The sequence below is a fragment of the Leuciscus leuciscus genome (genome assembly GCF_965113295.1).
Source record: "Leuciscus leuciscus genome assembly, chromosome: 5".
Classification (NCBI taxonomy): Eukaryota; Metazoa; Chordata; class Actinopteri; order Cypriniformes; family Leuciscidae; genus Leuciscus; species Leuciscus leuciscus.
In genome coordinates, this window is record NC_138729.1 from 53,279,622 (window position 1) to 53,292,883 (window position 13,262).

A 13,262-nucleotide genomic window follows, 5' to 3' on the forward strand; every position below is an offset into this window, starting at 1 on the left:
TGTAACACATTACTTTCCACTAAATTAACTAAGTAACACAATTAGTTACTTTTTTAGGGAGTAATGCAATATTGTAACACATTACTTTCCACTAAATTAACTAAGTAACACAATTAGTTACTTTTTTAGGGAGTAATGCAATATTGTAACACATTACTTTTAAAGGTAACTTTCCCCACTACAGACACAAATAGATATAGTGCAACAAAATAAACACTCAAATGTGTCTAAAAGAAGACAACGTTAAAGAAGAAACTGAGCAGTGCATGAAAAACAATGCTTTTGCCTGTAGCGTCTTGTCTTCTTATCTCCATATCTGATGTAATATCTCACGTTGAAGCGGCTCAGTGGGCTCTGGATCGGAGCCATTGTGTTCAGGTCCTGCAGGACAGGCGTCTGATGGTCACAGTGTCTTTACACCAGTGAAATCTTCTCCTGTCATGTGAAGCATCTGCTGAAGCATATGTCACGCACGGCCTCCATTAATCACAGACATTTACAGGACATCTGCTGTGTGTCGCGCTGGAGCGAGCGCTGCGGGATATACTGGACCAGGACTCATCTCTGACTGCACTATAGTGTGTGTGTGTGTGTGTGTGTGTGTTTGATACGTCCAGCTTCACAAACCTACTGACCGTACATGAGGCTGTGATCTTCATCTCTTCAGTTCTGCGCGGCTCACAATGACTCCAGATAAACTCACACACCTTTAAAACAGACAACTTTAATTCATTAAAGAACTTCATTTGAGGTTGCTCTTCAGCTTTATGAGAAAATAACTCGAGGATTTTTAAGAGTTGACCGACAGACAGATAGAATGATAGATAGATAGATAGATAGATAGATATATAGATAAATATAGATAGATAGTTTAATACATCTGTGCACGTCTGTTGTTGTGCCAGTCAGATTGAGCTTTAACCCTTTCTTGACCTTTCTAAAAGAACAAGTTCTCCTGCATCTTCTCCTCAGTGAAGCTCGTGGAACATCATGTGACCCGACTGAAGATCACACACAAACAGCGTTTATTATCAAAGGCTTTATTTATCAAACAAAAAGAATGCACCATTCAAATAACATTTCTATATAAAAAGGAACATTGGACTGTTCTACAGTGCATTACAAAACCAGTAATCGTATACAACGTCCTCATGGTAGAAGGTTCAGCATGGGCTCCTGTCCTTCACACCAGAAACCAGATCTCGTTCTCAATCTCTACTCTAGTTTGGTTAACGACGCTAAAATCGGACAATTTAAGGATGAAGTAAAATACACATAAGAATGATTCCTCCTCTCACATTTTCACGCCAACATTTGCTTTCGATCCTATATTAACACAGCTAATTAGTCCCTCAATGAAGATGTTTTAATGAACCTTTCAGAGATCAGGTCCTCACTCAATCCCATCAGCCCCGAAAATCAACGTTTCTGTCATCATGTGGTCCAAACCCCAGCGTCACAACAGTGGATCATATGACTATATATGAGCTCAAAAAACTTAATTTGAAGGGAGATGAGATTATTTTTCTGACTCCACTGACAGACATTAGTTCTTGTTTTAAACTCAAACTCACTTCATTTTTATGCATTTTTCATTAATCAAGTTAGGGTTAGGCTTAGTATCTTCAGTCATTGCTTCTTCTCCAGTAAATGTGTCTTGATTTAAGTAAGTTTAGATATTTGTACTGGAGAACGAGACAGAAAATATAGAAATAACAGTGGCTTGATTTCTGAAGTCATATGATACTCTGCATTAGACTCAATTTTAGGTCATTAAACTCATAAAGTACTCAGAATACATGTAATATAGTGTACAGGACATATGAACTCCTGTTATGAGACGTTCTGGAGCTCGACGCTCGTGATCAGTGTGAACAGATGCGGTTCGGAAACAGAAGATTCTGGAGTTTTTCATGGTTCGGGATTTTCAGGTGAACTTGTTCATTAAAGCAGGAACTGCAACTCTACAAAAACATCACGTTCTTCCTCAGTGTTTCTGTCTCGTTCTCCAGCTCTAATATCTCAACATTCTCACATCAAGACACATTTACTGGAGAAGAAACATAATATTCAGTGTTTTCTGAGAAATGAGTGAGTTTGAGCGTAAAACAAGAACAAATATGAAAAATATCAAAAAATATATTTGAATTAAGATGATTTTATGAACAAATTCACTTAATTTTTATGCATTTAAAATTTTAAACAGGTCATTGAGCTTCTTCTCCAGTAAATGTATCTTGGTTTTAGATATTAGTGCTGGAGAACGAGACAGAAACACTGAGGAAGAGCAGGATTCTCTGCAGTGAACAGGTTATGAGGGAATGATAGAGTTCAATAAAAAATGTTGCTGGATTTCAGACGGAACATTATGGAAAAATCTAAACACTTTTGGCAGGAATGTCGTCGATCACATTTATGACACACACACACAAAACGTTATAGACAAACAAAGTTGTGTTATGATGCTGACGCAAAAATATCTTCCAATCTTCATCACATCGAAAAAAACACAGTGAAATCCGTCCCAGAATTCCTCTAGGAATTCTTTATTCTCCCAATGGGTAAATAAAAGCTCTAGAATTAATCACATAGTGTTCATAAATTACCGTGAAAGGAACACTCTAAATCATATATTAAATATATGGGTAGAAACCCAGTCCGAGACACCGGTCCATCAGTCGCTCTGTACAGTAAAAAACAGCGTCGCTTCGGGGAAAATATCAAATATCGCCATTCGTCTTGTGTCTCGCAGCCTCAGGTCAGCGCTAACAAGCACATAGTAAATAAATAAGGTGACAAAATGTGAACAAAAATATAGATATAGGCACATAAAAAAAGTCTCTTTTGCACTTCCACACACATACAACAGTTTAAATGCAAAGAGAAACGAGAGAAATGAAAAGCGTCTGTGTTGAGTTGATGCGGATTCATTCACCAGCGCTGGAACTCGTGGTCCTGCACATCTGACATTAGAATGATGACCGGAGAGATCCACAAGGAGACGTGACTACAAACTAAAGCAAAACCTTGAAAACTCAAACCATGTCCGGTTGGGAACGATGAATATATAATTCCTCGGCGAGGATTTTGGCAGCAATAGATTGGCGAAGATGTTCTCTGAGACATTGAGACGTAAGTCTGGGTTTGGAGAAAGTCCTCAGTAAATAATCCCGTCAGAGAAGGGCTTCCGTCAGCGGATTAAACTCATGAATCCTGGCGATCCGGAGAGTTTTGAGCATCAGCCGTGAAAGTAAACGCGTATAAAATCTCAGACATTGTTAGAAAAGAGAGGCTTTCCCAAAGCGGTCCGTGAGAGCTTCGGTGTCCGAGTCTTTTTCCCTTTTTCAGTCCCGTTTCAGGGGTTTCCGGAGCCGAGGAAGAGTATGGGGGTTCCTCGCTCCAGGTGTCCGTTCCCCTGTGGTGTGTGTGAGTGTGTGTGTGTGTGTGTGTGTGTGTGTGTGTGTTAAAAGGCTGAACCTGTGATGGCGTTGAGCTGCTTCATCAGACCCTCCAGACTCGCCATCTGTTCACTCAGATCGTCCTGCTCGTACACCTGAAACACACCGTCACAGTCAAACATCAACAGCTTCTGTTAAGTGTATTATTATTTATTCATATTTTTTTAATCTATTTATTATATTTTTTTATGTTTATAATTTGTTTTATTTTATATAATTTTTGATTTTTTTGATTTACTTTTATTTTATTTCCTTTTTTATTTATTTTTTACTTTTATTTTTTATTACTTAATTTTATTTATTTTTTATTTATTTTTTAAACAGAGGAACACCTTACATAACAGAAAAAATAAAAATAAAATAAAATAAGAATAACAAAGGTTGCCTTTATATTTATAATTATTTATATATTATATATTTATAATTATTTTAAAAAAAATTACTTTTATTTTTATTTTATTTACTTTTATTTTTACTTTCATTTAATTTTATATTTTTATTACTTAATTTTATTTATTAATTTTTTAAACAGAGGAACACCTTACATAACAGAAAAAAAAGAATAACAAAGGTTGCCTTTATATTTATAATTATTTATATATTATATATTTATCATTTTTATTAATTTTTTTATTTACTTTTATTTAAATTTTATTTACTTTCATTTTTAATTTTATTTACTTTTATATTTTTTTACTTAATTTTCTTTCTTTCTTTTTTTTAACAGAGGAACACCTTACATAATTTAATAAATAAAAATAAAGAACAATAACAAGGGTTGCCATACATTACATATAAAGTAAAGTTTTTGAGGTTTATGCAGAGATGATTACGTTTTTAATGGTGGGTCTTCCTTGAACCATTCACAGTTTATTGCCTTTTTTACTTGTTAACATGAAGATATTAATATTTTAAAGAACCTTCTCCACTATAAAAACCTTGGAAAGATTCCATGAATGTTAAAGGTTCTTCATCGATGCCAATAAAGAAGCTTTATTTTCAAGAGTGTATCCTAGTTTTTATTAATATCTTGAATTAGTTTACATTTTTTATGTTAATAATGTCCAATAAGTTAATGCATCTTTGTTTGTTAACTGTTCATGTTAGCTCATTACATAATATTTACAGATCCAACTTTTGATTTTAATAATGTATTAGTAAATGCTTTAGAAGTGTTTTTCACCGTTAGTTCATGTTAACTAATGTTAGCAAACAAACGCAACTGTGTTGTAAAGTGTTTTCATCTTTAGTTAAAGTTTTAGTAATTCTGATGAGTTTATGTCATTTTATTAAGCAGTGATAAAGTTTGGGATAACAAGATCTTTTTTTTTTAAAGAGATTTTATACTTTTATTCATCAAGGACACATTAAATCGATCAAAAGTGACAATAAAGACATTTATAATGTTACAAAAGATTCTATTTCAAATAAATGCTGTTTTTTTAAACTTTCTATTCATCAAAGAATCCTGAAAAATAAAATGTATCACTGTTTACACAAAAACATGAACTGTTTTCAACACTGATAATAATCATAAATGTTTCTTGAGCATCAAATCCTCATATTAGGATGATTTCTGAAGGATCATGTGACACTGAAGACTGGAGTAATGATGCTGGAAATTCAGCTTTGATCACAGAAATAAATTACATTTTACTGTATATTCACATAGAAAACAGCTGATTTAAATCGCAATAATATTTCATAATTTTGAATATGTATCTGATTTAAAAGCACATTTGGAAGTGTAAACGCAGCGTTTCGAGATTCACCCGAAACAAAAAAACTTTTAACACGGTTGAAAGCCAAAAGCTTTGAAAAGGTCAGTGTGATATTGAAAAGTTGAAGCGCTTTATGAGCACACGCATAAGTGCCTGACCTTCAGATCCATCGCAAACAATTAGTGTGGTTATTGCATCAATATCCGGCGCAGTTATTGGTTATCTGTGAACGGAGTGCTGTGAGCTCATCTATAACATCTATAAGCTCATCCTCGTCCTCTCGTCTCTCAGCATCAGTCATGCGGCTGTTAGCGGATCCATCGCCCGTCGCTCCAGTAACCCCATCATGAGTCCAGCAAAGGTCACGACCTCAGAGATGGTTCACATCAGGACGACGGAGGGAAAAGACTTCGCTTTAATCGCTCTGACAGATCAGATCTGTATTTAGACTCACACAGGGTTAACTCTAACAGTGGCTTGGGGGGGAAACGCCTCCAGAATAGAAACAAATGCAGAAACTGAGTCATTGATTGCCTCTGAATGAGTTTATTATTTATTTATTATTTATAGTTGAGCGATATCACTCGAGCATGAATGCTGATTCCAGAATATCAGCAAATGGGACATTCACTTTATACAACAGTTCAATAAACAAGACTTTAATTTTAAATTACTAGGGTTTTAGACATGAAACTCTGAGCGTTTCTTTCCTGATGAATTCACGTTTTGAAAGAATCGGTTGAGCGAATGATTCAATGATCTATTGATAAATTCAAGTCACTTGCTTCGTTCCTGAATGAATGAGCCGTTTGAATGAATCGGTTGAGCGAATGATTCAATGATCTATTGATAAACTCAAGTCACTTGCTTCGTTCCTGAATGAATGAGCCGTTTGAATGAATCAGTTGAACGAATGATCTATTGATAAACTCAAGTCACTTGCTTCATTCCTGAATGAATGAGCCGTTTGAATGAATCGGTTGAACGAATGATTCAATGATCTATTGATAAAGTCAAGTCACTTGCTTCGTTCCTGAATGAATGAGCCGTTTGAATGAATCGGTTGAGCAAATGATTCAATGATCTATTGATAAAGTCAAGTCACTTGCTTCGTTCCTGAATGAATGAGCCGTTTAAATGAATCGGTTGAGCGAATAATTCAATGATCTATTGATAAAGTCAAGTCACTTGCTTCGTTCCTGAATGAATGAGCCGTTTGAATGAATCGGTTGAGCGAATGATTCAATGATCTATTGATAAAGTCAAGTCACTTGCTTCGTTCCTGAATGAATGAGCCGTTTGAATGAATCGGTTGAGCGAATGATTCAATGATCTATTGATAAACTCAAGTCACTTGCTTCGTTCCTGAATGAATGAGCCGTTTGAATGAATCGGTTGAGCGAATGATTCAATGATCTATTGATAAACTCAAGTCACTTACTTCGTTCTTGAATGAATGAGCCGTTTGAATGAATCGGTTGAGCAAATGATTCAATGATCTATTGATAAAGTCAAGTCACTTACTTCGTTCTTGAATGAATGAGCCGTTTGAATGAATCGGTTGAGCGAATGATTCAATGATCTATTGATAAACTCAAGTCACTTACTTCGTTCTTGAATGAATGAGCCGTTTGAATGAATCGGTTGAGCGAATGATTCAATGATCTATTGATAAACTCAAGTCACTTACTTCGTTCTTGAATGAATGGGCCGTTTGAATGAATCGGTTGAGCGAATGATCTATTGATAAAGTCAAGTCACTTGCTTCGTTCCTGAATGAATGAGCCGTTTGAATGAATCAGTTGAGCGAATGATTAAATGATCTATTGATAAAGTCAAGTCACTTGCTTCGTTCCTGAATGAATGAGCCGTTTGAATGAATCGGTTGAGCGAATGATTCAATGATCTATTGATAAACTCAAGTCACTTGCTTCGTTCCTGAATGAATGAGCCGTTTGAATGAATCGGTTGAGCGAATGATCTATTGATAAACTCAAGTCACTTGCTTCGTTCCTGAATGAATGAGCCGTTTGAATGAATCAGTTGAGCGAATGATTCAATGATCTATTGATAAAGTCACGTCACTTGCTTCGTTCATGAATGAATGAGCCGTTTGAATGAATCGGTTGAGCGAATGATTCAATGATCTATTGATAAACTCAAGTCACTTGCTTCGTTCCTGAATGAATGAGCCGTTTGAATGAATCGGTTGAGCGAATGATCTATTGATGAAGTCAAGTCACTTGCTTCATTCCTGAATGAATGAGCCGTTTGAATGAATCGGTTGAGCGAATGATCTATTGATAAAGTCAAGTCACTTGCTTCATTCCTGAATGAATGAGCCGTTTGAATGAATCGGTTGAGCGAATGATCTATTGATAAAGTCAAGTCACTTGCTTCGTTCCTGAATGAATGAGCCGTTTGAATGAATCGGTTGAGCGAATGATTCAATGATCTATTGATAAAGTCAAGTCACTTGCTTCGTTCCTGAATGAATGAGCCGTTTGAATGAATCGGTTGAGCGAATGATCTATTGATAAAGTCAAGTCACTTGCTTCATTCCTGAATGAATGAGCCGTTTGAATGAATCGGTTGAGCGAATGATTCAATGATCTATTGATAAAGTCAAGTCACTTGCTTCGTTCCTGAATGAATGAGCCGTTTGAATGAATCGGTTGAGCGAATGATTCAATGATCTATTGATAAAGTCAAGTCACTTGCTTCGTTCCTGAATGAATGAGCCGTTTGAATGAATCGGTTGAGCGAATGATTCAATGATCTATTGATAAACTCAAGTCACTTGCTTCGTTCCTGAATGAATGAGCCGTTTGAATGAATCGGTTGAGCGAATGATTCAATGATCTATTGATAAACTCAAGTCACTTACTTCGTTCTTGAATGAATGAGCCGTTTGAATGACTCGGTTGAGCGAATGATTCAATGATCTATTGATAAACTCAAGTCACTTACTTCGTTCTTGAATGAATGAGCCGTTTGAATGAATCGGTTGAGCGAATGATTCAATGATCTATTGATAAAGTCAAGTCACTTGCTTCGTTCCTGAATGAATGAGCCGTTTGAATGAATCGGTTGAGCGAATAATTCAATGATCTATTGATAAACTCAAGTCACTTGCTTCGTTCCTGAATGAATGAGCCGTTTGAATGAATCGGTTGAGCGAATGATTCAATGATCTATTGATAAAGTCAAGTCACTTGCTTCGTTCCTGAATGAATGAGCCGTTTGAATGAATCAGTTGAGCGAATGATTCAATGATCTATTGATAAACTCAAGTCACTTACTTCGTTCTTGAATGAATGAGCCGTTTGAATGACTCGGTTGAGCGAATGATTCAATGATCTATTGATAAACTCAAGTCACTTACTTCGTTCTTGAATGAATGAGTCGTTTGAAAGAATCGGTTGAGCGAATGATTCAATGATCTATTGATAAAGTCAAGTCACTTATTCGTTCCTGAATGAATGAGCCGTTTGAATGAATCGGTTGAGCGAATGATTCAATGATCTATTGATAAAGTCAAGTCACTTGCTTCGTTCCTGAATGAATGAGCCGTTTGAATGAATCAGTTTTAGGAATGATTAGGACTCGTTAAGATGGGGACTTATTTAATATTTCATTTTTTTTCATTAAATATTCAATTTTTCCCCCATCATTTCATATTTCTATATTTCAAATTCATGTGATGTTTGATTATTTTGACGTACATTTTCTTCAAAGTTATTCAGCAAAAACACAAAACTTAATTTTCCAGTTAGTCTCTAATCTTCTGGCATGATTTTTCCATAACAAAACAAAACACATCAAGCATCACAAACCAAACGTGTTTCTGCTGAATATTGAATATGATATTTAACTATTGATAGTTTTTAAGTTATTATGTATCCCTATGACTAACAAGGAATCCCTGTTTTAGGGGAATGCACTTTGTGTACGGTTAAACACTGTGCAGCTCACACACACACACACACACACACACACACACACACACACACACACACACACACACACACACACACACACACACACACTCACACACACACACACACACACACACACACACACACACACACACACACACACACACACACACACACACACACACACACACACACACACACACACACACACACACACACACACACACACACACACACACACACAGTCTACATGGCCTCATCGGGCCGGTGAAGTGTCCGATCCCTGTCAGTTTGTTTATTTGCTTCATCTCTGATGGGAAAAGGCCATTCCAATTAAACAGATATGTGTCTGGATAAATTCTCCTGACCTTTCCGTGTCTGCGCTCGCCCGACTCTCTCTCTGTCCTCATCACCGAATCACACACACACACTCGCACACTTTCTCTTCTTACTCTCAGTCTTATCTCTTCAATGATTCACAATGAAGACGCAACGTTTGCCACAAATCCTCAGGAAATATTAATGATTCAGAGGCAGGGATTCGGTTTTGAATCACAGATCCTTCAATCGTTCTTTCAGAGACAGAAACTGAGTCCAATCGTTGCTTGAGGTTTAAATGAAAAGATTCTCGTTAGCGATAAAGAGTTATTAAAGCTTTCGGCTTACGGACGTGATTTAGAGCGACTCCTGGAGAGAGACTGGAAGCCAGTGGAATGATGAGGAGGATATTTCAGTTTCTCTATTATATTTAGATAAACTGATGTTGACTCTTAAATCCCCAGAATCGATCTTTTAGTCTGAGCTGTTTTCAGATTTAACGTCACTAAACATCATCTGACATTCAATAATCATCATAATCTTTGATACTTTTGATATGAAACAAAGTGTCAGATTTGAAACCCTGTCAGTTTCATCAGTAAATTCAGTCAGTATGTTTATATAATGAGCAGAAACATTATTATGTCATTAAAAGGTTTTTATTTTATATACAGGTTAAATGTTTGTAGTCAAAGTAGTCATTTTAACCTGCAATATTGTAAGTTTTTTTCTGTACTGTACCAATATATTTCTAAATGAATCAAATGAATCGAATCAAATCAGAACCGATCAGGATATCAGACATGATGGATATTCACTGTGAAATATTATTGTGATTTTAACGGTAAAAGACTGTAAAAACGCTACGGTGTAAAAACTGTGATAGATCTAACTGTACATTTGATGTAATTTTACTGTAAAATACTGTTACATTTGCAGTTTTTGGAAGTGAAAAAGAACAAGTCATTGTATAATTTACAGTGAAAAAACGTAAATGTTCATTCCCACAATTCCCTGCGTGACACTTCACATCTGATGTATTGTTGTTGAAATAACTATTTCTTCATAGTTTTTTCTAATCAGTGATGTACATTAGGGTTTATGTTACAGTTAATGTTGTTAAATTAGTGTTTATTGCATTTTTAGTGTGTGTGTAGTGTGTGTGAGTGACACTGTCATGTATGTGTGTGTGTGTGTGTATGTGTGTGTGAGTGTGTGTGTGTGTGTGTGTGTGTGAGTGAAACTGTCGTGTGTGTGTAGTGTGTGTGAGTGACACTGTCATGTATGTGTGTGTGTGTGTGTGTGTGTGTGAGTGAAACTGTCGTGTGTGTGTAGTGTGTGTGAGACACTGTGCAGCTTCTGTATATTAGTATTAACTCTCTTGTGGAAAAGCTGTTTGTGATGAGCTTTGATTGATCATGTGACTCTCATCTCCACTGTGATTGGTGGATGTCAGTGTATTACAAAACAGATATTAGTACTTCAATAGGTCGGTAAATTAACATTATATCAGATAGTGAAATACGTTTTTTTACTGTAAAATTTAGTGAAGTCTGTAAAACCTAAAATGTTGCTCCCGTATTTTTTACAGTAAATTCTGGTTGCTGTTTATTTACCGTCATTTTAACAGAATTATTTTTAAAGCGTGGGTAACTCACACTCGCCGGGTCGTCGGCTTGCTTCGGTCCGTCTTCGGTGGATTCGGGAGCGGTCGGCACGGAAACAGGCAGTAACGGTGATCGGGCCTTCCCAGCCTGCCCTAGTGATGCCGTCTTCACCTGTGGTTTGGGTAAACTCCCTCCTGTGAGCAGACACAACATAATCATAACTCATGCATCTGTCCATTATTACTGAAAATCAGCTTAATATACATTTACATTTATAACACTACGGTCTTCAGTATCTTCATGTATTCTATTCTATAGTGCCTTTCCAAAACTCAAGGTTGCTTTATTAAGCTGGATAAGAAAATACAAATAAAATAAATAAATAAAATGAAATAATAATAATAATATATTTTTTTATATAAAAAAAAATAAAAAATAAAAAATAAAATAAAATTTTTTTTTTAAATAAAAATAAAAATACTTTTAAAAAATAAAATAAAATAAAATAAAATAAAATAAAATAAAATAAAATAAAATAAAATAAAATAAAATAAAATAAAATAAAATAAAATAAAATAAAATAAAATAAAATAAAAGTTAATGCATTTCCTGTATGGGAATTGAACACATGTCTAGTTTGCAATATCATCAGCATAATGAACTGTTTCTGCACAGCTACAATAACTGGAGGCGACTGACACTGGAAACCTCACACATTCCCGTCACAGACGACCGCACCACAAAACTGAGCTTCTGAAATATCACAAAACCCCTTAAAGACGTTGATGTGCAGAAATGCAGACGCCAGAGGAGCTTGTTAGCATTCTCACGGTAATAACGGCTCAATCTTTCTCTGATATGGATTTCCAGTCAACTGTAAAGCAATTTATGGCCGGTGTTCGTGCTGAGGCTCCTGGCACTCGCCGACTCCACAACGCTTCTGTTAATCACTTTCAGTTTGGCAGTGATGCAAATATCCACGATAATACACATTTTGCACTGGCCTGAACCAGACTGAGACTGCACTGCAAACAATGCTTTTCTTACTCAGTGTTTATGTCTGGTTTCCAGTCCAAATATCCAAATATTCTTAAATCAAGATGCATTTACTAAAGTAGTAAAACGCCATAAGATATTATGCTTATGTTTTTGCTTAAAACAAGCAAAATTATCTGCCAATGGGGTCAGAAAAATAATCTTGTTTCAGTTTGAATTAAGATGATTTTTCATACTCCATTGGCAGATAATACATTTTTTTTTTTAAGCAACAACTCACTTCATTTTGATTTATTTGCGTAGAATACAAGACATTGGGCCCTATTTTAACGATCTGAAACGCAAGTATCAAGTGCGAAACACAAGTATCTTTGTGGGCGGGTCTCGGGTGCTATTATACCGGCGGGATAAATGACTCTCCGACGCAAATCTAAAATGTGTTGTTCTGAAGAGCTTCATTACTCATAGGTGTGGTTTGGGCGAAACGTGAAATAAACCAATCAGAGCGACATTCCCTTTAAGAGCAGGCGCGCTTGTTCCATGGCGGATTGCTATTATATAACGGCGGATTTGCCAGACGCACGCCAGGAGCGGTTCACAGCCGAGGAGACCGACGTTCTCGTCAGGGCCGTAACACACAGAGAAGTGACATTGGGGATGGAGAAACACACACAAATTAGCTTCAGTTAAACAGGCGTATGATAATTTGGGTAAATGTGTAAGCTAGATTTATGCCTATTCTTTCACATCTTCATGGACACAACAATGATTTCCCTCGTGTGGTAATATTTTTCCTTGTAATAATGTATGGTTTACCGTCTGTGTGTAGATGAGAGAAGCAAAGTGTGTGTGTGTTGTGCACACGCTACATTATGGCCAAGCATGCGCCCTTAAAATAGCATCTGAATAACATGTGCAACGCGCCGCTGACTTTAGACGAGGTTTCTCCTGGTCAGTGGAGGAATTGTTTTCTGAAACTGCAAAATAGCACCAGGGAACGTTTGCGTCGGAACACGCCTCCTCTTTTCCCTGAACCGCCCCCGGGAGCGCAAGTTCATTCCCTTATTTACCGACGTGCGTCTGTGGAGGGAAAAGTCCGCTGTGTGCGGGTGCAAGATAGGGCCCTTAATATCTAATGGCATTTTACTACTTTAGTAAATGCATCTTGATTTAAGAATGTTTTGATATTTGGACTGGAAACCAAATAGGGTTTCGCAGTGGGAA

At 36.3% G+C, this 13,262-nt stretch overlaps 1 protein-coding gene across 2 annotated transcripts in view; it reads right to left on the reverse strand.

Annotated features, from left to right (window-relative positions):
- Window positions 1-2,151: 2,151 nt before the first annotated feature.
- dcc (DCC netrin 1 receptor) overlaps window positions 2,152-13,262 on the reverse strand; it is a 254,731-nt gene continuing 243,620 nt past the window's right edge. Inside the window, exons 28-29 of one of the 2 annotated variants that reach the window (XM_082171561.1) lie at window positions 11,094-11,236; window positions 2,152-3,553 (exon numbers count right to left, since the gene is read on the reverse strand). In XM_082171561.1, coding sequence (XP_082027687.1) covers window positions 3,464-3,553; window positions 11,094-11,236 — 233 coding nt within the window. In that variant the 3' untranslated portion in view covers window positions 2,152-3,463. The remainder of the gene's footprint in view (window positions 3,554-11,093; window positions 11,237-13,262) is intronic. The other variant, XM_082171562.1, reaches the window with a different exon arrangement.